General features: G+C 47.2%; 2 protein-coding genes across 9 annotated transcripts in view; both read right to left on the minus strand.

Moving 5' to 3' along the window:
- The window catches only part of ZNF76 (zinc finger protein 76), a 30,593-nt gene extending 27,209 nt beyond the window's left edge, over positions 1-3,384 (minus strand). For 7 of the 8 annotated variants that reach the window (XR_005651421.1, XR_005651423.1, XR_005651422.1 and 4 more), the window contains exon 1: positions 3,049-3,178. The gene's annotated coding sequence lies outside the window, so the exon portion shown is untranslated. Of the gene's footprint in view, positions 1-3,048 lie in introns of all 8 variants that reach the window. The other variant, XM_039856192.1, reaches the window with a different exon arrangement.
- Positions 3,385-8,222: 4,838 nt separating this feature from the next.
- Positions 8,223-24,043, minus strand: part of SCUBE3 (signal peptide, CUB domain and EGF like domain containing 3) — a 37,173-nt gene continuing 21,352 nt past the window's right edge. Inside the window, 17 exon segments of the mRNA XM_039856188.1 lie at positions 8,223-12,342; positions 13,921-14,000; positions 14,125-14,187; positions 14,190-14,276; positions 14,741-14,938; positions 15,359-15,520; positions 16,023-16,190; positions 16,393-16,554; positions 16,903-17,118; positions 17,351-17,509; positions 17,846-17,962; positions 18,250-18,354; positions 18,492-18,608; positions 18,918-19,043; positions 19,500-19,616; positions 20,098-20,220; positions 21,872-21,988. Coding sequence (XP_039712122.1) covers positions 12,193-12,342; positions 13,921-14,000; positions 14,125-14,187; positions 14,190-14,276; positions 14,741-14,938; positions 15,359-15,520; positions 16,023-16,190; positions 16,393-16,554; positions 16,903-17,118; positions 17,351-17,509; positions 17,846-17,962; positions 18,250-18,354; positions 18,492-18,608; positions 18,918-19,043; positions 19,500-19,616; positions 20,098-20,220; positions 21,872-21,988 — 2,267 coding nt within the window. The 3' untranslated portion in view covers positions 8,223-12,192.

Genomic DNA, 24,043 nt, shown 5'->3' on the forward strand with positions numbered 1-24,043 from the left:
TTGGTGACCCACAGAATAGACTTTTCGATGTGAATCTTTAATGTCACATTTTGCTACTCATCATCCAATCTTCTGGTGGGAGTGGATAGGAAAGTCCTCCCAGGGCTCGGAAAACAATGGGGCTAATTCAATGCAGGCACAAGCTGACACTCAAAGCATTCTACCCAGAGGGCATATACAGCAAGCAGTTTCATAAACAGGATAGAATCGTGGGAGTGAGTCAAGGAGACAAAGCTAGATTGATTCGGAAGAATTTCCAAGGTCCCTCTCCTTGCTACCTAAAGGAGTACAATCTTGGGGATTACCAGAAGTTCCCAGAGAAAAAAGTAGGTCTGTGGACAAACCAAAGAGGCCAATGAGCTTTGGTTAGACAGTGCTGTGTTGAAGGAAGGAGAGCTGAGAGTGGCAGGGTTGTTCATGTGGCCCTGGAATTAGATGCACAGGACAGTGGAAGAGGGGCAGAGTTAGATGGGAGGGAGGTTTACATTATAATCAATGTTATCAAGATTAGTAAGGTGAGGACCATCAGGAGAAAAATAAGAGGAAGCAAGATGGCATTGTGAGAAGGGACAGGGACTCATGGAGAGGGAAAAGGTGAAAGATGATTCTGGTTTGAAAAGGACATAACTGATGAAAATGAGGAAAATGCTGTGAGATCCGGGAATCTGAGAGGCTGCATCTCACAGGATATCGGGTACGGTGTAAAGAGGAGGCTGTTAGAATGGAAGGGTATATAGGTTATGATGGATGGGTTCATGCTGGGATAGAAGGGGCTCATTTTACTGAAGATGGGTGAATGAGGTCACTAGATGAAGGGCTAATTAGATGAAGATTTTGGGTAAAAAGATGTGGCTGAGGATGGTAGAAGGAAGGCAGCTAGAACACTGAGAAGGGATTGAAAATAGGAAGAGATCATATAAGGAAAGACTACAGTGCTAGAGGGTTTTAGAGTTTATGATTCCTAGGGGTAAGGGACTTAACAGTATGAGAGGATTTGGGGTAAAGCGCTAGTGTGATGGGTGCCACTTTAGGGTGAGATAATGGAGTGAGAGGTGAGAGCTCCAAAGACTCATAACATGAGATGATATCTAGACAAAGGATGAAGAAAGGTATTAAGCTATCAGGGAATGTGGGGTCAAAAGTCATGAACAATGGGTTGAGGAACAATGGGTTCAGTTACCCCAAACCATGGGGTAACTGAAACCTTGGGAGTTTTGGAATGAGTTGGTGTTGGGCTCAGGAATTATTAGAAAATAAGAAACAAGGGGCTGTTAACTGGAAAACTAGGTAAGTATGGGGGCAAGAGAAGCAATGATACAAGTAGGTTTTGAAGACTGTGGATTGAAATCCCAGGTATGCTACTTATCTGTGTGAATTTTAGGTTCTTCATTTATTTAAAACCAAACCAAACCAAACAAAGCTAAAACAAACAAAAATGGGAAATAGTGGTGGATATAACAATAACCATCTCTTGGGGTTGTTGAAAGGTAAACTTAATTTATATTTACAAAGCTTGGTACACAGTAGGTGCTCAGCAGTTAAGTGCCAATCATTATTAAGGAGATATCAGGGTAAAGAACCAGAGAAGTGAGGAGACCATATCAGAGACAAGAAGATGGGGATCCTAAGCTGAGTGGAAGAGAGAGTACAAGGTATAGGTCCTGTGTTCATTGTCTGTTGAATCTCTAGCATCTAACACAAAGTTAAGACACATAGGAACATCTCAGCTTATATTTAAGGGCTTGGCAAATTGCCAAGTCTTTGCACACATTATCTCAGGCACTACTATTAGTAGAGGTGGAGACAGAAGGTTCAGACAGGCTAACGGTATGCCTGCTGAGGTGGCATAGCTGAAAGGTGAGCTACACTAGAACCCAGGTCTCTTATATCAATGCCTAAAGCGGAAGCACTCGGCTATCCTGCTTGGCAAACATGTTAACTGACTGGGTCTGATTAAAAAAAAAAAAAAAAAAAGGGCCTGGGATATCAAGAGTGCAAGGTGGGGCATGGGAGTAAGGGAATAAGGTTCATGAAACAAGTAGATCCTGGAGTGAGGTTACAAGAGGGGCACAAAAATGATTGCAAATATATTCTTGACTGAAAACTGCAGAATTTCAGAGCTGGAAGTAAATTCTGAGATCCTTTAACCAACCTTATAACCATACAGATGAGAAACAGGTCCAGAGTGAGGGAGGGACTTCTCCCAGGTTTCCAAAGCACAACCATGGGAGAGCTTGGGACTTGAATCTGGCACCACACACTCAATCCAGAATTTTTTGATGCCTCCAACTAATACTACTTCATAGGCACCAGCATGGTGCACTTTTAAGTCATGTGCTGTTTGACACTGGGAGACCGGGGGTGCAGAGAGGGTTGTCAGTAGGGGTGACTTGAGGATAAAAGGAGTACATGGAATGCGGATCATGAGGTTAAAGGCAAAGAAAAGACTATCGGATATTGAGGGTTATGTAGAAGATGACTGGGTGGAACACTATTGGAGTAGGGCTTAGGAGTTACCAGAAAAGGTTTGAGGAGAGTCATCAAGTTTGTGGGGGACTACAGGGTGGAACTGGAGGGGTTACCGGACCAGCGGGGTCACTGAAAAGGTTTGGGGGTCATGAAGGAGGGGTGTGGGGATCTCAGGTCGTGAATCGGTGAATTAGAACTGAGGGAGCCACTGGGTTGGTGGGTCCCTGGGCAGTGTTGGGGAAATTCCTGAGTTGTCAAGAGTCAATGACTAAGAATTGAGGGTTACCTGGTGAGGTCTTAGGGTCAGTTCGTGGGGTGTGGGGTCACAGGGATGGAGGCGGGCGCAATCACAGAGGCCAGGGGTTTGGGAGTCATGGGGGAGGAGTCGCAGGGAATGAAGGGGAGGGGTGGGGGCCAGGACGGGGGTGGGGGAGGGGTCAAGCTGCCGTCGAGGCGCCCGGCCACCGGGCTAGGACCGGAGGAAGGTGGGCTCGCCGGGCTCGGGACCTTCCCGGGGCCCTGCGCCCGCCCGGCCTCCCACCTCAGCACGGTGGACCCACTCTTCCCACAGCCACCAACCTGACAGCCCCCGAGGGCGACTCCGCCGACAGACCGCCATGCACCGGGCCTTGCCACCAGCGCCGGCCCCGCAACCCGCCTGCGCCATAGCCCGCCCGCCCGCGCGCAGCTTGCCTCGCGCGATATCCAGGTTCCAGGGCTGCCGCACTGTCCTCTCTTCTCGGCGCGCTTCTACCGGGCCCCGGAACCCGTATAGAAAGTACAGGGCACACTCCACCCCGCACTCCCCCACTCGCCGCGGCTCCGGTCCTATTTATCCTGGTTCCCGGGCCCCTGGAGCCCTGGCGGTCAGGCTCTGAACGGTGCCCCTCGCAGCCCCGCCCCCTGGCCGGGGTGACGCACGGCCTGCGAGGCCGAGCGCCCCGGGAGGGCGTGATGACGTCACTACGCCCCGGCCAGGACCTGGGCCGGTTCGCGAGTCCAGTCGTCTCTCTAGCAATGAGGAGCTACCACCTGTCTCGCAGAGGGGCTTGGTCCACCTGAGGCCTGGGGCAGAAGCAGAGAGAAGCCCGAGGCCCAGAGAGCTCCGCGCCGCCCCGTTGGCGGCCTGCGGGCTAGAAGGTGCGCTTCAGGAGCCGGGGAGTGCAGGAAGGGCAGGCTGTGAGGGAAACCGTTCCCGTGGGTCCCATTGGCTGCATGGGAACTACCGACCCTCACCTCAAGGCTCAGAGCCCCAGGCTTCTACTTGCGCCTTACCGCCCCGAAGCGCTTTACTGTACGCAGTTCGCAGGCACAGCCTACGACCTTCGAGCCAGCCCCCCGAAGGAAGCAATTGCAGGTATTATTAGCTCCTTATTGTAAAGGATAGCATCGAGGAGCCGTGAGACACTTGCTTCTTTAGGAGGGCGCCTTGACGGTCCTTTTGGATTCTCACTCTCATTTCCCCGTCAGACCCACTCCCAGCCTTAAAACCAGCTACTCCCCTTGTAGGCTAGCTTGGGGTGAATAAAACCAAGCCCTTTTACTATTTACTCTTTCCCAGGAGGGAGGGGCTGCGATTGGAGTATTCTCAGAAACCTAAGGAAAAATTAAAAAGGAGTGAGCTTTTGGCATAAATTAAGACTAAGTAAATGAGGAGAGGTGTTAGATAAGGAATTGGTAAAGGTTGCTTCTTAGATGAGGAATTGGGTCCCTGGAGGAATGAGGTGAGAAACCTCCCTCTCTAACCTTTTAGACTAGTTTCTTTTGTTCCCTTTTCTATGGTAGCTAAACATGCCTCTGGGCGCCGTGACATCCTGTTACTGTCGTCTGAAGAACTTAACCAGAAAGCTGCCCCCTTCAATTTTAGACATGCCCTCTTCCCAATCTTTCTTTGGGCACAACATTTCCAGAGGCGGCACTGAGGCCAGAGTTCTCATCAGGTTGTCAGTTTCAGTGGGCAGTGACTGACAATTGATGGTCCATTCTTGTGGTTAATAATTAATTCTTTATATATTTCTTGTTGTAGAAATAAACAGCCCGACCGCAATGGTGCCCTCTTTCTGTTCCATTTTGGCGGGAATTTGACAAGTTATTTTACATAGAGTGGGAATAAGTAGTTTGTCCTGTATTATAAACTAGTTAGAAATAGAGTAAGGAATAGAATTCAGATTGTTCTAGTTTGTCCTCCTTCCTCCTTTTTCCATAATAAAAAATACATCTGTCCCTTTCTCATTTCCTCGCAGATCCTAATCTGGCTGATCACCTCTTCCATTGCACAGTTAACTCAGTTATGTCTAAATTTGAAGTAATAAGATTCTGATGGTGGGTAATTTAAGGTACTCAGAACTGGTGAGGAAAATACTTTGGAGTGGAGGATTGATGATCATTTTTAGCAGCTTCTGTTCTGCCTTGGAACTCCACTCCTGCAAAAATACCATATAGGCTAGTGGTTGTGAGGCTTTTTAAAAAATGGACTCCATAAAAGAATTTTAAAGAACGGTATACCCCCTTGTTCATTTTTATGTTGATATTTAAATTTTCCATAAATTTAAATACTAGTAGAAGATATAATTTCTGACTTATGTAAATTTTGACATTTTAAACTAAGACCATTACATCGTTTTTAAATGTATCCAGTGGACTCCAAATACTCCAAATATTCTACGCCCACCATCATCCACTTAAAAATATATAAACAAACTCTTCTTTAACAGAAATTTTATAAAGTTCCCTTTCTTCTTGAACTCCTCATTCCATTCAATTCCCTACAGAACTTTATCGTGATTAGTATATTTGTATGCTTTTAAAGTCTTTTTTTGATCACTGTCACACTTTACAACAAAAATGAGTGTAAGTTTGTTTATTGCCTATGACCATAGGCTTTAATTGTTAATGTTTCTTATGAATTGAATTGTCATTACTAGTACACAATTTATTAACATAAATGTACTATACATTTTTATAATTTGTGAAACCTAAAAATACAATTTTTATTGGAAATATATCTCTTAATGAGAAATATGTTTCTCTTCAATTAGTTCAGTTATTCATGGATGAGTATTACCTAATGGTAGAAGGAGATAAGGTGCAACATCAATTCTCTACCTGTTTTTTATTTTTATAGACATAAGCGCTGAGAAACCTTATTCACATAGGAATTGGAAGAGATTTATTACAATATTCCTCAAGTCTTTGAACTACTTCTAAATTATATGCCAGCAATCATAAAGTATCCTATTACCAAATACTATTATCAAGTGTTATAAAATAGAGGCCTCCTTTGATCTTATTAAAAGCAAAGGATTGGAAACCACTGAACTTGCAAAAGGATTTATTACCTGTTCATTAGAGTCTCAGTTATAGTCTTATAAGAATGATTATTTGCTACCTTTTCACTCAGTACCTTGTTAAATCAGATACTGATTTTTATACTCCTTTGCCAACACTATTTTTCGATGGAATTCATCATATCATATGTTTTCAGGACATTTTTGTTGAAATAAGGACGTGCAGATATACTTCAATATGGAAAACACCTGACATTTGTGGAATTAGCAAAGCCAATCTTCATTTCAAACCACTAGCCTATATGGTAATCAGACAAATCAGACTTACATTCTGTCGAGAAAAAGTTTGACTTTATTCTTCAATTCAAGTAAATATGTTAATATCCATTTTAAATAATATGATTTAAAAATCACTGGGAAATAAGTTAACTGTAGCTTATAAAATAAATTACTAAACATCAGTCATGTTCAAAATTATATAGATCTAATAATATAAAAATTATAAAAACAAGATAATACTGTTTCTCATATAATTTGGAATTATGCCATATAATATATAGCTAAATCTATTAGTTAATTTATTAAGTGATAAATAGGATAGAAGGCAGATGTGAATATGTGCTTGTGTGGAACTATGATCTTTGTCTTTTGGGAACAATGAAATAACAATCATGTATAAAAATCAGAAATAACTAATAATTGTTAGACTTCATGATCAAACTTTAATAAAAAATAAAGGTATATTTGCTAGCAGATAATGGGTTGAGCAGCTAACAAAGAATTTCGTTTTTTGCTAGTAGGAGTTAGAAGATAGTAAACATTTTATGAGATGAAATACATAAGAGGACTCATTATAATGGGAATATTTTGATATGAAGGGAAAAAACAACCCCTTTCTCCTACTCCCCAAGTTTTTACACCCTGGCAATGCTTTAAGATTCTGTGTAGGTGAGGGATATATATGCCTTTCTTTAGTAAAGTAGGTCAAGGACTATAGTGAAAGAGAAGGTAGAATGGAGAGTGTGCATGAATATGATGGCTGGCTCTCCAACAGATTAGTTTTAGGAAAGATTTCTTATGGAAGTTGAGGATCCAAAAATTTATTCCCTTAAAACTCTCTTCAGATTGATTTCCTTGCCTGGATACCCCTTGAAAAGCCTTAACATACCCTGGGAACGAATTCCTTGGAAAGTTTTTATGTACCCCATTTTAAAGACTGCTTGATACAGGCAGACTCGTACTGCACTGGCTCTGACTATACATTATTCTGGGACATCATTGCAAGTGTCCTAGGAAGAAGGAGGAAGATTTAGTGTTTTTGGAATATAGGAAAGTTAAGAGAGGTTGGAGGATGGCCCCAAGTTGGTGTAATCAAAATGGTCCTCGATATGAGCCTCAGCTTTGTAGTTCTAGAAATGTGATTTTTGTTAGTCCACACGAAGGTGTTCATGTTTTGTCACTAAAGCAAACTCACAGGAAGGTAATGTATAAAATGCCAGTGATTTAATTTATACTCATAGCCACCATGTAGACTGGATTCTCTCTCCTTTAGAGAAATCTATGTGGAAAGATCAGTTGTAATTAGAATCTTTTATGGATCATGAGCATGGCTGTTGTTATCAAGCTGTGGTAGCCTGATGCACCATGCCTGGCATGTAGCAAGAGCTCAGTAATTGTGGAATGAATGCACCTATTAGAGGGGGATGTTCAGGATTCTGGTAGGCCAGCCTACCATATTTTTGATCAGGTAGATTTTTCCGTGTTCCTTTTAAATGGCTATGTCATGTAGATATTAAATCCAATAATATTTCATGTCGGATAATTATATAATTGCAACAAGAATTATCTATCATCTCTGAGCCTAGAAATTGGGACTGTTCATTTATAAGAGGTTGGGAATTGCTTTCCTGTGCCCTGTAATAGTGATGGTGGTAGTGGCTGAATGATTTGTATATCAGAATTCTGTTTGATGGCTAAGAATGTACTGCATAAAAAGAACAACCTTGGTTGAGTCTGGCTTTGCTAGACTAGGGAGGTTTCTGATCCACTTGTGGCCTGGCTAGATTTTGGGAACTGTACTGTGGTAAGAAAGAACAATATCCTAAATTTTCCCTACCCCCTAGATCCCTCTCAGGAGATAATTCTTGATACTGATTTTAAAAATAGACAAAAGAAACAAGCTTTTTCAAATTCTATAACCATTAGGAATAAGATGAATAAATGAAAATTTTGGGTTAAGTCCTATGTAGAAGCCAGAAGACACGTAGTCTCCTCAAAGCTTTTTCTAGCTCTAGGATAAGCTGTTGAGACAGAGGATAAAATGCCAGGCTGAGGCATTTCATTAGTATTTTAATAATAATAATAATAATATAATAATAATAATAATAATAATAATAATAAGACAATACAAAATCCAAACATTTCTTTTTACAAGTTCAGATACATTTTTCCCCGAAGTGCAAAATATTCTATGAACCGCATCATTTACTGTTTATTATTGATTGTGTAAGAGATGCTTACTATATCGGCAGCAGTGGAAGGCAGCTATAAATACAATATTTTGAGATGTCTCCTGCATGAAAAAGCAAGCTTCCCACATGGTAATGATTATTCTCTGAAACTTCAGTTCAACTCTCAAGGAAGAATTAAGTTTTCTTTTTGTCCATACTGCTATAGTCTGTGTGGCTAGATAAGCTGATAACAGAACTGGGATTATATTCCCTCTAATCATATAATTTCCTGAAGGGTTCCTAGTCCAAATAATAGCCCAAAGACATGGTGTGCTACTACTGAGACAGGTCAAATTTAAAGATATCCTTGTGTTGTTTGCTTCCACTTTTTTCTTACTATGCTTAAGAAACAAGCCAAGCAGGATAACATTATTTTCTGCTTATGGTCAGTTATGCTTTGTCTCCCTCCCTCTAGTTTGACCCTCTTATATTGAGGTTAAGCAGCAAGTACAAAAGTTTGAATGCTCTAGAATGTTTTCTGACATTTTGAGATAGGACCTCCTAATCTACTCCAGAGTCACCTCAAAGATGCATATGGAGAGCACTTCTTAGATATAAATAGTTTCATTAGAGCCAAAGACCAGGACTGTATTACTGAACTTTCAGCAAAAAATTTGAACCTCCACCACCTGAAACTAACTCAATCCTGGGGAAGTCAGAACAGTCACAGCTCAATGTCAAACCTCTTGGGATTTGTAGGCCTGGGGCAGGGCAACTCAAGTCCAGACTCTGGTCAGTTTTCTCCTGACTCTGAGAGTTCCTTCAGTTCAGGGAATGGGCCTGGCCTAATAATACAGAAAGAGGGAGACAGAGAAGTAAAAGTGATTGCATGTTGCTAAGGATATAAGTGCCTTTCTGATATGCATCACTTGGTGCTCAGAGCCCTTGCAGAAATGGCTTCCCATTCCCAAACTCAAATCAGGGCAGGTTTTATATTAAAGTAAATGAAGCCTTACAGTTCTGTGGTCCTGTAAACACCCATCCTGCAGAGAGGCCTCTGGGCTGATTTTATGAAGGGTTCCCATTATACCATCTTTCTACTTCTCTACACTGTATAAAATCTTGTTTTTCTGTCTGAACCGTAAAGGCCTAGAGAGTCCCTGAGTGTTGACTCTTTCTCCAGTCCTCCTAATCCCTAGTTTGATTTCCCCAGAGTCAGCTTCCTCCATAGGTTCAGCAGCAGCTTTGCCTGAGTTCTTAACCCCCTTCTTGGACAACCCAAATTGAACTTGGTGGACATTAGCAGGTCTTCACCAGCTCACCAAGATCTGTCTTGACATCAGTTAAGAAGCCTAGTGGTCTAAACTTTCCATACTCTGGAAATCATTTGCAGGTCCCAGAAAATGGAATAAATGATTGGAGGAAATGTGTTTGTATGTATGTGGTGACAGGAAAAGAAGATAGCAAGGAGAAGCCAGACCCTGAAGGCATAAATTGAGAAGCACTCTGACTAGCTTTCTAAGAGAAATGTGAAATGGTAGAGAGGAATCAGAAAGTTATCCTAGCTTCTGGTGGAGAATCAGGATGGTCAAAGTTGATTAAAGCAGTTTTCCTGGCATTTCCTGGGAAGTATGAATGTTCCTATTAAATGACCACTTCCCTGCTAGAAAGCAGCCATTTTGGATCTTTATAGAAGTGCCCTCTTTGACCCAGAGAGACAAAGGCAGCCAAATATTCCACACCTAAGGGCCATGACTAATGGATGTCAGGGGATCTAGCTGTGACATTGGCTCCCCACTACCTAAGGCTGTTTTGGCTGGTGAATGCTACTGACTGGGGGGATGTCAGACTCCTTTATTTAGAGTTGAGGCTCTTTGGAGAACAATAACCTGGGACAGTTACTTAGAAATAAACACTAGGAGTCAGTTGGTAGCCTTTGATTAAAAAAGACTATAGCTTTAGGGGAACTAAAAGGAGCAAACAGAAAATAATTTTACAGGCAGCAGTAGTCTGAGGGTGCAGTGTGTGCAGGATCTGGGCTCGGGCATGGACTTGATTCTTCTTCCTTTTGAAAAACAGTACGTGAGGAAGCTAGGCTTGAAGTCAACTCCGAGAGGGAACAGCAAACAGGTAGGGATAGGCAGAATGGCCAAGGTCAGGCAAACAACTTCAGGTCTAGGTAACTGTCCTATTCTTGGCTCCCCCAGCCATCTCTCTGTCCTTAAGGCCTTGAGTCAGCCCATCCCCAGGGGGTTTGTCCTGATCCTCTTCCATGTGTTTACCAGGGGAAAACAGGATGAAGACAGGGAAAAGATGGAGCTTTTCTCTACTTGGAGTGGAGAATCACTGACCAATTCCATTGGCCTCTACAATCATGAGGTCCATACCAAATCCATTGAGAGGCACAGGGATAACAGGATTGGTTTATCAAACACAGGTCCCTCTCCTTCCTGCTTCATATAGTCCCCAGAATTATGGTCTTACACATCTGGTGCCTCTGAGCCACAGTCCTGGGTTACCCAAGCTGAGGGCTCTAGAGGTCTGGATGGCCACTGGTCGGAGAGTTGAGACAGATAGTAGAGATAAATCAGATGCTCCAGCACTCCAGGTTCATGAGATTTCAAAACCTTTTTTTCTTCCATTCCAAACATATACTCTTCTCTCTTGGGCAACTATAAATAGGGTTGTTCTAATAGAGGAGAAAAACAACAACAACAAAATAACAAAACCAGAAAACAAAAACCCTTCCCTCTAGACAACATAGAAAGACTCAAAACGATTGCACTTATTAGATGTGGACAGGGTGGGCAGAAGTCTTGCCAAGTGCACACACATTCCTCTTGCTGCCCACAGCCTGGGACCAGAGGTAGGTGGCTCTGGGCTGGCTACAGAGCAGAGTCCTCTTTGGTGGAGCCCACAAGCCATCTGTGGCTACAAGGGAAAGAATTCTGGGGCAAGGCCCAGGTCGGCTTCCACTCAGCAGCCATGATTCTTTAAGGACAACACTTAGTAAAGGGAGTGGGCTCCCCCAGGGAGCACTTGGGTAGGGGTGAGGGGATGGCTGGGCCAGGGAAAACAAGTAAGAAAAGGAATTAGTGTTTGAGGCTGGCTTCCAATTGTTCCGTAGTCTAGTCATTTAGATGATACATTTTTTCCTTCCCCGACTCCCCGCCCTTTTTCTTGGTGATGCTTTAAAACCTGGTTTCTGTCCTGCAGAGCTATATTCTTTCTCTGGGAGTGACAATGGTGCATTCAACATGGCAATGCCTGCTGCTCTTCCTCATTCAGTGGTGTCCACTAGCCCAGTGGTGTGGGCCTTTTGTAAGCCCTCATGGACTGGACCCCAGGCACATACATATGTGGGGGAAGGAAAGGAGCTGTATAGACAGAGAAGCTGTCTCTGTGGGCAGTTCAGGGCTCAAACCACGTGTCCCAGAGGACTAGTGCTGGCATTAAGCCTCCAAGTCAAAGGCTTCTTTGGCAGAACCCTGGGCTTTTAGAATCACCTGGGGAGCACAGCCAGGGAACATTTGGGCTCCTGACTAGCAAGGCACAACCCTATAATGGGAGAAACCCCTCTTCTCCCTCCCCATTCCCCACTAGACCCACTTCTTTCGGTAGGTCTCTAGCACCCTTCCAAGCTAATGGAGTAAGGGATGTGAGCTGGTAAAATGGGTAGTGTGGTTGGGGAGGGGATGGAGGTACCGTTTCTTCACCCCTTGGGGGAATAGAGCCAGCACTGAATGGCTTTTCCAGGGAGAATGTAGGAAAAGAGAAAACAGGAGAGAAGGAAAGAGAGTGAGAGAGAGGCAGAGAGATACAAAGAAAGGAAGCTAGAGAGACAGAAAGGGAGAGTTTGTGGTCTGTACAGGATATTTTTTTTCTCCAAAGAGAGGAGAGAATTCCTTGTATGAGGGTAAGGGCTGCCGGCTCTGAGGGCTAAGGAGTCTGGGGTCTTCAAAACCTGGGTCTTGGGCCTAGAGGTACTATTTGTAGGGCCTCAGGAAACTGGAAACTTTGGAGCGGAGCAGCTTGATGAAGGATTTTGGCAGCATCTCTTTGTGCTTCTCTGTGTACTTGAAGTAGTTCTGGGGATGGGCCAGTACCTCAAAGAAGGCCTTGATGAGCTTCTTGTCCTGCAGAGGATGGCAGGTGGCAATGTCAGCCTCAGCATCAAGGGTGGGAAAGAGGAACCCCGCTTCAACTCAGCAGCAGCCTCTCTTGATGTTTAATAGATATACCCAGAGGTGAACTCTGGATTCCCACCCTACCATCTGTTCCTCCTTTAGAATTCTATAACTCAGTCAATGGCAGCCCCATCCTGACATTGCCTAGGTCCCAGTCCTTGAAATCATCCTTGACTCCTATCTTTTACTCACAACCACAGCAAATCCTTTTGATTCTACCTTTAAAATAAATCCAGGGTCTGACCATTTCTCAGTGTCTCCATAGCTACTACCTGTCCAAGCCACCATCATCTCTCGCTTGGACTATTGCAATAGCCTCCTAATTGGTCTCCATGCTTCTGCTTACCTTCTGCTTCTACCCACAACAGCCAGAGTGACTTTTTTGGTTTTTAATTAGATCATGTCCTTTTCCATTGAAAACACTTCTCTGGTTCTTTTCACTGAGTAAAGGTGAGTGCCTTGCATAGCCCATAAGTGGAATGTGATCTGTGACCTCTGTATCTTTCATCCCCCTCGACTCTTCCTTACTCTGCTGAGCCGCAATGGGCTTTTCAAGGTGAACATGCCACACCGCTCCCATGCTTCTTAGCTTGGAACACTCTTCTCTTGATTGTTTAATGCATGGTCCTTTATCTCATTCAGGTCTCTTCCACTCAGAGGCCTTTACTGATCACGCTGCTGCAATAGCAACATATGTGGAGGACCTACTAGGTCATCCACTGTACATCAGACCTTCTGGCTTCTAGGCTAGTGTTCTTTCCATTGCATCAGCGGATTTTTAAAATAAGAGGTAGGGCTTCCAGCCTTTCATCTCCACTTAATCAAAACAGTTCCACAGCACATTTATAATAAGAGTTCAGGTGCTTTAAAAAAATGTTTGAAAAGCATTGCTGAAATTATATTCTTTGCAGTCTGCAAGTTCTAGGAGATTTTTGTCATCACGTCTCTTATTTTGATGATAATACAAACATCATTAATCAGATAAATTTTTTGCATTAATAATTTGTGAAGGATAATACTAGGACTAGGACCATAGTTTCTTCAGTGATTTTCTCAAACTGGGATTCACGGACCCAGGTGTCTAGTCCATTCTTTAATATTGGGAACATTTCCTTTCCTTTAAAAGAGGACTGTACTGAATTAACTGAGAAATGCTGTGCTAATCTGCTTTTCTGTGGGAGCTGAGGAGGGAGTAAGAAGGAGGGGACTTATGCAAAAGCACCTTTCTATACCTCATTTTCCCTATGTTTTTTGATGGAAGAGGTAGGAGACATTTCATCTCATCTTTTTCTCTTCTCCCAAGGAGTGCGTGATACTACAATCAGACGAATTTAGGCTCAAATCCCAGTTTTACCACTGGGCAAGTTCTGTAATTCTCTGTGCCTCAGGTTTCTCATCTGTATACTGGGAATGAGGAAAGTAGCTACTGCATAGAGCTGTTGTGTGTATCAAATGAGAATATTCATGTAAGCACTTAGCATATTCCCTGCACGATGTTACACATTCATGTTGTTTATATTCACTTGCCTTTAAAATCTCCTGGTGGTTTTCAGATGCATAGAGCCGGCCATCTCGCACAATGTCTTCTACCAGCTGCTCATAGTCCTCTGCAAAGTCAACCAAGGAGAGGGGTTTAGGGGTTGGAACTCTTCCTGCTCCCCTTGCTGCCTCCCAAAGTCCATGAGCCTGCCCTTTCTCACCCACCTCCCTGGCTCTGCTGCCAATGCTTACCATCATAAGTAACATAGGGGATCTGGAAGCCACGGGCACTGTTGGCCTCGCTTGTCTTGAAGTGATCCAGAGCTTCCTGGAGCGGGCTGTGAAGGCGATGGGGCGCTCATAGGTCTGGCAGGTCTCATAGGTGGTAATGGAGGATGGGGAGGCTGGGAAGGCAAGCAGCAGATCAGGAGCACAGCAGGGCTTGGGAAAAGGAACCATGCTGACAGAGGCTCTCCCCTGTGCATGCACCTCCCTCACCCCACAAGATGTACATATTGTCTCCCACTGCCCTGGGCTTGTTCCACAACTCCTCTTTGACATCCAGGCACTCACATAGTGTAAGAAATTTGCCATTTAAATGAATGGGATGGGCATTCTAGCATGGGCAAACATGCTAGAATAGGAAAGTGACCCATGTAACACGACTGGAGTTCTAGTCCCACTGCTGGCTTTCTTAACTCTGCTGTCCTTTGGACATGTAGCATTCACTGCTGATTTCCTTTGTTAGCTTCTTTCCTCCCAGGCCCTGTCTGGTCACTGCCCAACTTCTTCTTGTACCAATCTTCTCTCTCTCCCTCCCAACCAGATTTGAACTACCCTTCCCTGGCCCAGCTCTGCAGCCACCCACAGTTCTTTCTCATGACGAGGACGTCCCCACACTCGTCCTCAGATGGCAGGAAGATCTCGGGTACCACGATAAGGATCTTGCGCTTGGGTGGGGGGTTGATGTTCCAGACGCACTCCACGCCAGCTGGATAGTTGCCTGGGTAGTTGGGGGACTCAATATAGCCAGTGAACTCACCCAGCTCCCCACCACACTGACGATCTGTAGCCAAGCGCCGGTGGACAGAGCAAGAAAGAAAAGGGAAGTCAGTGGGGAAATGGGTCAGGGAAATTGAAGAGTTCTGAAGTGGAAATCAGACACATGTAGGTAGCCACCTTCCTAGTTCATTATTCTCCAAGTTCTGGGTCTACCTTCCTTCCTGCTCTTTTAGTACCTTTTCATCTCACCTCACCTGTCTTTGCCTCTCCATCACCTGTCTCCAGGGAGAGGGTGCTATAGGGCCTAGCCCAGCAACTGGTCTTGAGGTTGAGTGGGTTGGGGAGAAACGGAGGGTAGGATTTTCCTGCCCATCTACTCCTCAGCCCTGCTCCCTGTCAGTTTACTGCCCCAATCCACTTCTTCCCAGACCCATTGCTCTCAGCCATCTCTAACCCCTTTTCCACAGCCTGGTCTGCCACTTACTCTTGCACTGGGCTACACTGGTAGAGCCATCGAAGTCAGTGCTCGTGTTTCCTGGACAGCGGGTGCAGAAGTTCTGACGGAAGTCAGGCTGATAGGATCCCATGGCACAGCGAATGCAGCGATGGATACTGGTATTGTAGTAGTGCCCCGGAGAGCACTGGACTGCAGGAAAGGGGGAAAGTAGGAGTTTAGATGGTAGGCACCTGGGAGTTCTGGGGCATGGGATGGGCAGGACACATTCGTTCTGGAGAATCAGGAGCCTGAAGACACCAAAGTTCCTTCCAGAGTTCCAACTTTTCCTAGTCAAGCCAGAATTTAAGCCCAGGGTAAAACAAACTTGATAGAGCGGTTGGCAATCCTTTTCTTTCAGGAACTGAGCATAGTGCCAGACTTATACAGAAACTCATTTGCAGTATTGAGGGGAATGTGCCACTAGCTCGCCAAAGCAGAGTGGTAATTGAGACTGCTATTTGTTCCCCAATTCCCAGGCTTGTGGCTTACGGAGGGTCAGGATGGGTCCTATGAGCAGGATGGTGTGGTCGGTCAGGCAGCTGGACCTTTCCTGGTTTGGGGAAGATGGGGGGGTAACAAACTTGGATCTGGAGAGTTTTGGGGAAGTAGTTTGGGTAGGGGAGTTCCCTAGTGGGGTGAGTAGCCCACTCACCTTTGGTGTCACAGTCTTGGAAGGAGATGGCCCCCTCATGTTTGGTGGTGAGGCCCCCACCACACGGGAAGCACAGAGTCCGTCCTGCTTCAGGTTGGTAGGTGCCACGTGGACATAGCTGGCAGGGCTTGAACCCATCTACAGAGTGTTGGCCAGGTGAGCACTGACCTGCAATGAACCAAGGGCCCAACTCTGATGGGGATGGACCTGATCATCCCTTTGGGGTCACCCAGTCTCAGGGGACAGAGGCACAAAACAGGATGTTGACTAGGCGAGTGGCCTGGAGCCTGGGCCTGCCCTTGGGAAATCCCATGCCCATGGGCGTCCCAGTGCCCACCCTACCCCACTCTATTATTTGTTCCCCTGGCACCTGCACATGTGGTGACGTTGGTGGCTCCAAGAGGCCCGTGGGCATCACTCCCAGGGCAAAGGTCGCAGGAGAGTTGCCCTTCTCTCTCCTGGAAGGTGCCCGCTGGGCATGGCACACACTGCTCCGTCTGGCCGTGGTAATACGTTCCCTGCGGGCAGCTGACTGAGGGAGAGTCGGCCGCGCTAGCCACCCACCCCCCCTATTTCCCACCACCCAGGCCTAGGACTCCCCACTCCCCCAGATTCAAGGAGAATCACTTTGTCTGGAAACAGAATCCTGCTTGAAAGAGTTAGGAACCAAAGCCATGTGCAGGAGGGTTGTTGGTCCTACCTGTTGTCCTTCTAGATTTCAGTCTGGGACTAGGGAGGGGAGGATGTTGGACAGGAGGGTCTTGGCTGCCTCACAATTTAAGAGATGCAACTGAGGCCATAAAGTGTTCTGCTCTATGTCAGGCCCTAGGTGGGCCTTCCCCACTCCCATGATCCCCTGGATCCCCGCAAGCTCCCTTACCACACTTGGCCCCAGTGCGGTGCTGCCCAGGTCTACAGGCCTCCACCAGCTCGGCTCGCTCCCCAGCTACTGGGCCCGGTTTGTGGGCCAGCTCATAATCAAGGCCTGCCAGGCGCAGGAGGAAGCGGTCCTGGTTAATGGACTTTCTAAGCATCTTCAGGGACCCTTTCAGCCGCCGTTCCATCCGCTGTCGGAGACAGGGTAGCCCACAGCCAGCTGGTGGTGGATGGTGGTATGGGTCATGGAAGGAAGAGAAAGAAAGTGTGAACAGGAGGACAAGGGAGCAAAGATCGGAGCTAAGGTAAGAGGGACTGGCTCTTGGGTTTGGCATTAGGCAGGGTCTGCCCTTAGTACAGGCTCCACCGGTCCCTTTGCTATTGAGACCTGTTGTTTCCCTACCTCTGCCCTCCCCTTTCCACCCTCCTTCCAACAGTGCCCCCAGTCCCACCTGTGGTTTCTTCGGCTCTGACCTCTGCCTCCAGTTCCAGGGTGAGCCGAGTGACTTCTTTGCCTGGAGGGGTCCGGGCCCGCCGGCCCTTGCCCTTCCGAGAGGAGTCACATTTGAGGTGGATGAAAGTGACCTGGCAGTCAGAGCAGGGGGCACCACCTGGGGGAGAGGCCTTGTTAACCCCAGGGGCATCCCTTGGGGACAGGGAGAGTTCTCACTCCCAGCTCTCACTTTTCCACCCCAAGCCAGACAGACCTCACTAGATCTCTTGACTGCAACTATCTCAATTCTCTTCTAGTCTAGGATACTAATTAGTTGGTGTGAGTAATATCCTAGGACTTCCTTGAGCCTATGCCTACAACTGCTTTTGCCCTTGCTCTTTACAGAGTTCAGGGTGCCAGTGGGTTTTTGGAGATCTCGCTAAGCAGAAGAGCTGAGAGATGGGAAGGGTTTGGTGGCCAGATAGCCCATTGGAGTGTGGTCCCCAGTCCAGACCTGGCCCCAGGATTCTGCTGGCCTCCTCCATTTTGCCTTTGTTTCGCAGGTGCAAACGGCATTTGGCGTCCTTGATCTTGAAGGAGGCCCGCTGTTTAACCGACAGCACTGCAGCCTCTAGAGGGATGGTAGAAACTCAGCACAGCCTGGGGGCCCCATGAGGGTAAGGTTGCTGTGGAGGGTGTTGAGAAGCTGGGTGATAAGCTAAGGGCTTGGCTGGAGGAGAGGGATAAGGAAAGCCAAGGAAATCAGATGTTAGGGGCAGAGAGATGGTAGCAGGGCTGGAGAATTACAGAACAAAGAAAGGAATCCAGAAAAAAGGCCAGGGTAGTTAATGAAGAAGAGGAAAAGGGGTCAATAAGCAAGAGAATAGGGTGGAAACAGGCCTCTGGGCTGGTGCTCACCATGGCAGTGGTTGGAGTTTGTGCTGTTCCCGGTGTGACCAGCTCTGGCTGGAGTGGCCCTGGGGCTGGGGGTGCCACAGCTCACCGTGAAGCCATTTTCAGACTCTGAGAAAAAGAGGCTGTCACAGCTCTGACCTGACCCCACAACTCCCACTAGTTGAAAGATTCTAAGGGGAGCAGACGAGCTGCCTGAACAGCCATATTTCCTCCCCACCAGCCCTCCAGCAACTTCTTCTCTGTACCTGGCAAAAACCGGGCCCTGGAGGGGCAGGTCAGGGAACAGGTGTCCTTCTTGCCAGACCGGTTGCAGTTGAGCATGGCTTTCGAGGCACCAGGACTGCCCTGACACTTTACCGGCTCTAGGGAGGGGAGAAAAGCCTGAGGAAGAGAGGGCCTTCTCTCTCCCCATCTCCCCGAACTGGGTAATTTGGAGGAAGAGAATTAGCTACATGCAGAATAATTGTACATGGAATCTGACAAAGGGACAGGAATGAAGGGATTATTTACTGGAAACTTCATATCTCTAACTCAAATGGCTAATTTCTCCACCCTTTACTACCTCATACTTTCCTCAACATGGAACTCCTCACTACCCCCTCTCCACTCACCCGCTGCCCGCCTTCATGAAACTGCAGTGCCATCTATGGCCAGCAGAGGGTGCTGCCCACCTGTGCAATCCTTGCCATTCCAGTGCAGCCGGCCCTGGCCTGCTGGGCAAGTACACTGGTAGCTGCCAGGAGTGTTGATGCAGCCAAAGCGGCAACCTCCCCGATTGATGCTGCACTCATCCACATCTAGAAGAAGGAGTAGGGAGACAGAGATAAACATTGGGGAGGGGGGGCGGGGGAAGTAGCCAGGGAGCGGACAGTAAGGACCTTTGGTTCAAGATGACTACTGGCTTGAGAAGAGCTCAAACCTCAGACTTCCTTCACTTATCTCTGTCCACAGTCAAAAGGATGATCGAGAAGGGGCCAAGCTGATGAGCTTTTTAAAGCCTTCCACTCCTACTTGTGAGTAGGGCTGTAATTTGGGAACTAAGGATGGGAGTCAAAAAACAGTGATGGGGATGGGAGATAAAAACTTTGGAGGCAGGCTGCTGTTCCCTGATACCTGATTCCCAGTTGTCTTAATTCCTCCCATTTCATCACGATGGATGCAGACATGGCACGTGTACCTGGGGATTGCCCATAGCCACAAGGCTTGTTCAGTTGAAGGGTGAGGAGGTGAGAGGGGCCAAATTGCTGGCTTACCCCCACAGTGAGTGACACCATACAGCAGGTAGCCATGATGGCAGAGGCACTGGAAGCTTCCCGGTGTGTTGACACATATGTGGTCACAGGTTCGATCAAAGGAACACTCATCTATATCTGGAAGAGCAAGAATTTAAACCATTGAATCTGTTTTGAGAGACTTGACCTGGGACCCCTTGCTCAGGTGAAGGGCCCAAGTGAGGGGCCTTGGCTCTCCCCCTTAAATTGAAAGTCCTTACTCATGGCCCAGCCCTAGCAATTCAGCAATGCCTACCCATCCCCTGTGCTCCCTCCACTTGGAGTCCTTGGAATCAAGAACTGCAAGATCTGATGCCTAGGGATCAGGGCCACTTAGGCAGGTCAGACCCTGCCAAGGATATGAATTGGGGTAAAATCCAGCCCTCAATCCTTGCCAAGCTATGTGCCCCAGTCGTAATACTGGGCCACCAAGGAGGCATACATTTACTAACTTGCAGCGCAGCACTGCTTAAGGAAACTCTCCACAGTGTCTACTGAGTTTCTCAGACTCTGGCCTCCTTGAAGCTCTCCTACCCCAAGAACCTTTCCAAGGCTTTCCCCTTAGCTCAATTCTGCTCACCCTGGCAATTCCTCTCATTGATGAGAAGCTTATAGCCCTTCTTGCAGCTGCATTCAAAGCTGCCCACTGTGTTGCGGCAAATGTGGTCACAACCTCCATTGTTCAAGCGGCACTCATCTATGTCTGGGAAAGCAGGACAAAGAGAAAATCAAAGGTAGTACTGAAGGCTGAGGACAAATAAGGATACAAGATCCCTCCCTCACAGAGATGGAAAATCAAAGAGAGTCCTGAGCCTGCCCTTCTGATTTTCACTCTCTCATCTCTGTTTCCTCCCTATTCAGGGGATCTGTGCCATTAGAACACCTTTCCTCAGACTGAGTCCTCTTAGAAGGGGGACATGGGAACCAGAGTGAGGCCCTCAGAGAGTTGCCTGGAGCACAAAGTGGTGGGCATTTGACCTACAGGGCTAGTCCATGCCCTTCATTCTGCTGTTTATGGCCCTTCTCCAAAAGGCTGGTGGATAGGGTTTATCCCTTTCTGCGACATCTCTGCCTGTCACGGCCCAGGAGGGCAGATGAGGAGGCAGCACAGAGAGGTCGAGATTCAAAGGGGCAGCCCTTCAGAGAGGAGAAGCTGGGAGACAGGCCAGGCAGGGAGGACCTCCAAAGAGCCAGTGAGGCTGGGTAGCTGATGGGGGAGGGGTATGGGCCAGGCAGGGGGCTGACTGGGAGAGGTCTGAGAAACCGGCCTGAGGCAGCTTTCAGCACTAGGAAGAGAAGGGGGGTGGGGTGAGCAGCTTCCTTCCTGAGGTCAAGTTCTCCAAGCTGGTGGCAGACAGGGCCCAGGCTACTCACCCCTGCTTGGGGGAAGGGCCAGGGAGGGCAGCCTTACACTTCACTCTTAGCATACCTGTCAACAGTCCTTCCCAGCAGGAAACCTCTCAACTCTGGCTGTCTGACCTGCTGCCCCAGCCCTCCCCCATCCTCTCTGCCAGCTGTTGGGCCAAAAGACACAAAGAATGAGTCCAGACCTCCTACCAGTCCCTACTCCTTGTGACCAGGGAGCACAGACCTGATGAATCATTATTTTCGGTATGGCTACTCTCCTCCCCCGCCCCGCCCCCGCCGCCCCCCTCACCTTTCCCCTAGACCTGGCTAATTAAAGGAAGGTAAATAGGTTGGACAATGTGGGAAATTATAATAGCTAACACAAAGTGTTTTATCATTTGATACTGTTCTAAGTACTTTATGTATAACTCATTTAACCCTTACAGCATTTGACAAGTACAATTATTGTGAAACTGAGACACAGAGACGCTAAATAACTTGCCCTGTATCACAGAGCCAATAAGAAGTGGGGCTGGGATCTAAACTTAAGTAGCCAGACTCCAGCATCAGTGCTTTCAACTGCTACCCTATTCTCCCTCTGACCAGTATAGTCTTTTCACAGGGAAGGTCTTGGGAATGTGGGTTAAGAAGGTTATGGAACACACTTGTGACTCTGAGTACACACAGGGCTCAAATATCCTAGACCCAGGGACAAATGTAAATGGCACGTTCATTAACAAAGAGGATTGGGGACCCATAGAGGATAGGAATGAGAATAGAGAAAACAAGATAGTGCAGGGAACACTAAGGAACTGGTTAGATTTTTGTGCCCCTTGAACTGAGATGGGAAAGGTAGACAGAAGACGAGTCTTAGTTACATCCACAGTTCTTTAAAATCAGGGTAGCCTCCATGGGGTTGAGGAGGCGTGGTCCCATATTAGGTATCTTATCTTAGATCCCAACCTCAGCCCCTTACCCCTACACTCCTGTCCTCTGAACGCCCTTACCTTTGCAGGTCTTCCTGTCTGGCTGCAGCATGAAGCCCACAGGGCAGCTGCAGTGGACACCCGTTGCCGCATCGTGGCACTTACTGTCACAGCCCCCGTTGTTGACAGCACAGGTCTCTGTTTAGGAGGGAGGCAGGAGATGGCAACCAGTTATGGGGCTGGAGGACTCCCAAACTCTAAGATAATGGAGAGCATAGAGGCCCAAAGGGAAGGCCTCAGCTGCCTCCCTGTGCTTTAGGAGCATCAAGCAGAGGCTCCCAGCCCCCATCCCCTCACGAGTGCAGCCAAGCAGTCCACTTCCCTGCCCCCCTACTTGATTGAAACAAGGTGGACAGCAGTGAGGCAGGTACAAGCCAGAGCTGTCAGGCAGGAATGTGCTGAGGGGGTGGAGGAGGTGGAGAGGGGAGGGCGCAAGGAGGGATGGGAGCTAATCGCTGCCAGGGAACAAGAAGGGACAGACAAGAGTTTCCTCCTCTGTCTACTGACTATCTATTTGGTGGGGGAGGTGGGGGGAGTGGGTCATGGTGGGACATTCTTGGGAGGAGTGAGCCTGGTGATTCCTAAGACATTTGAGGGATGACCATCAATTCTTCCTCCTTGCCCAGCTGTCTTAAGAAAGACCCTAGTTCCGTTACTGACTGGTCATCCTCAGAGGAGACAGCACCTACTCGGTCATTTCCTAGCCCCTTCCAGGCCACCTCCGGCTCCTTCTGAGCCCTCCTTTTAGTACCAGATGGAGGTAAGCTGGCTGTTCTGTTGTAACTTTCCTAATTCGAAGACTGGTTTAGGGGAGGTTAAAGGAGGGGGCACAAGAAGAATCAGAGAAGGAAAGGTATAAGAAGACAGGTGAAGGAGAGAACCTCAGAGCTAAGGGTCTCCTGTTGCCCCCCTCCCCTTGACTGGTAAATTTTCCTTTCACTGAGAGGTTAGAGTAGGGGAAGTATGGATAGGTCACTCTCCCTATTTTCTGAATTCAGAGTAGGAGAAAAACAGGTTTAAATTGCAGCCCAGGAGTGTCAGGTGAGCCAAGGGAAAAACCATCAGCTCAAATAGTGCAAGGCCCTAACACAGGGACTGTGAGGAGGTGAAGGCCATCCTCTGGGGGACCTAGAATTCTCTCATTAGACAAAATCTCAAGACCCTGACCTCCACTAGAGAAGAGAGGTGAGTGGTCCTTAGAATCAGGAGAACTGATGAGAAAGGCATCAGAGACTACTATCATCTTGAATCTTTTGACTCCTAAAACTCTGGTCTCACCAAGGAGACCGCCAAGGCAAAGGCACCAGAAGAAGGCCAGCTCTTCTTGTCAGTCCCTGGTCATGCCCTGGTCCCTCAAATGCCCAGGTTTGGGAGCAGCCACAGTGTGATCTCCTATGTGCAATTCCCACTTTAGTCTCTCCTGAGGTTCCTCAAGATCATGGAAGGAACGTGGGAGGGAACCTTGAGTTAGGGCTCTGAGCCCAGCCATCCCCTCCAAGAATGTTCTTAGCATAAGAAGAGGTCCCCCAAGCCCTGGAGCAGGGAGAGGGGAACAGAGATCATGTGCCAAGTCCAGGTAGATTCTGAGGGATCCAGGATGGGAAGCAGCAGAGCTGGCACAATGTCCATCCCAGGTTGACAGAAAGCTAGGCATAGCTGCCCGCCCCTATAGGATAGTGTTCTCTAGGGCAGGGTTGGGGCAGCAGGATGGCCTGGCTTCAACCTTTGCTTTTCAGGTCACAGTATTAAAATTACAACTTACTCTGCACCAAGAGCTTACTAGATGCTCTATATGCACTATCTCAGTCATCACAACAACCCTAAGGGAGGACTCATCCTCCCTATTTTACAGAAGATAAACAGAGGATCAGAGAGGAAAGTAGCTTGTTTAAAATCATACAGTTAGAAGGTGGCAGAGCCAGAATTCAGACTCAGGTCTGTCTGAACTCACATGTCATGCTCTACACCATTATGATGGAAGAGGCTGGTGAGTGATGCTGGGACTGTGCGCTAATGTGGGTAAGAAGCCCCAAGGAGAGGATGACATCTAAATCCTAGCCTGCCCCTATCGCAGGTGGCACAGTGGACACAATGGGTAAGTGGAGCTGGCTGGGTCTTCAGCTGTGTATAAGGCAGAGAAAGGGAGGGAGGCAGATGGTTGTTAGAAGGTGGGTGAGGGAGAAGGTGGAAGGA

The sequence above is a fragment of the Pteropus medius genome, unplaced genomic scaffold, assembly GCF_902729225.1.
Source record: "Pteropus medius unplaced genomic scaffold, Ma_sr-lr_union100, whole genome shotgun sequence".
In the NCBI taxonomy this organism is placed as follows: Eukaryota; Metazoa; Chordata; class Mammalia; order Chiroptera; family Pteropodidae; genus Pteropus; species Pteropus medius.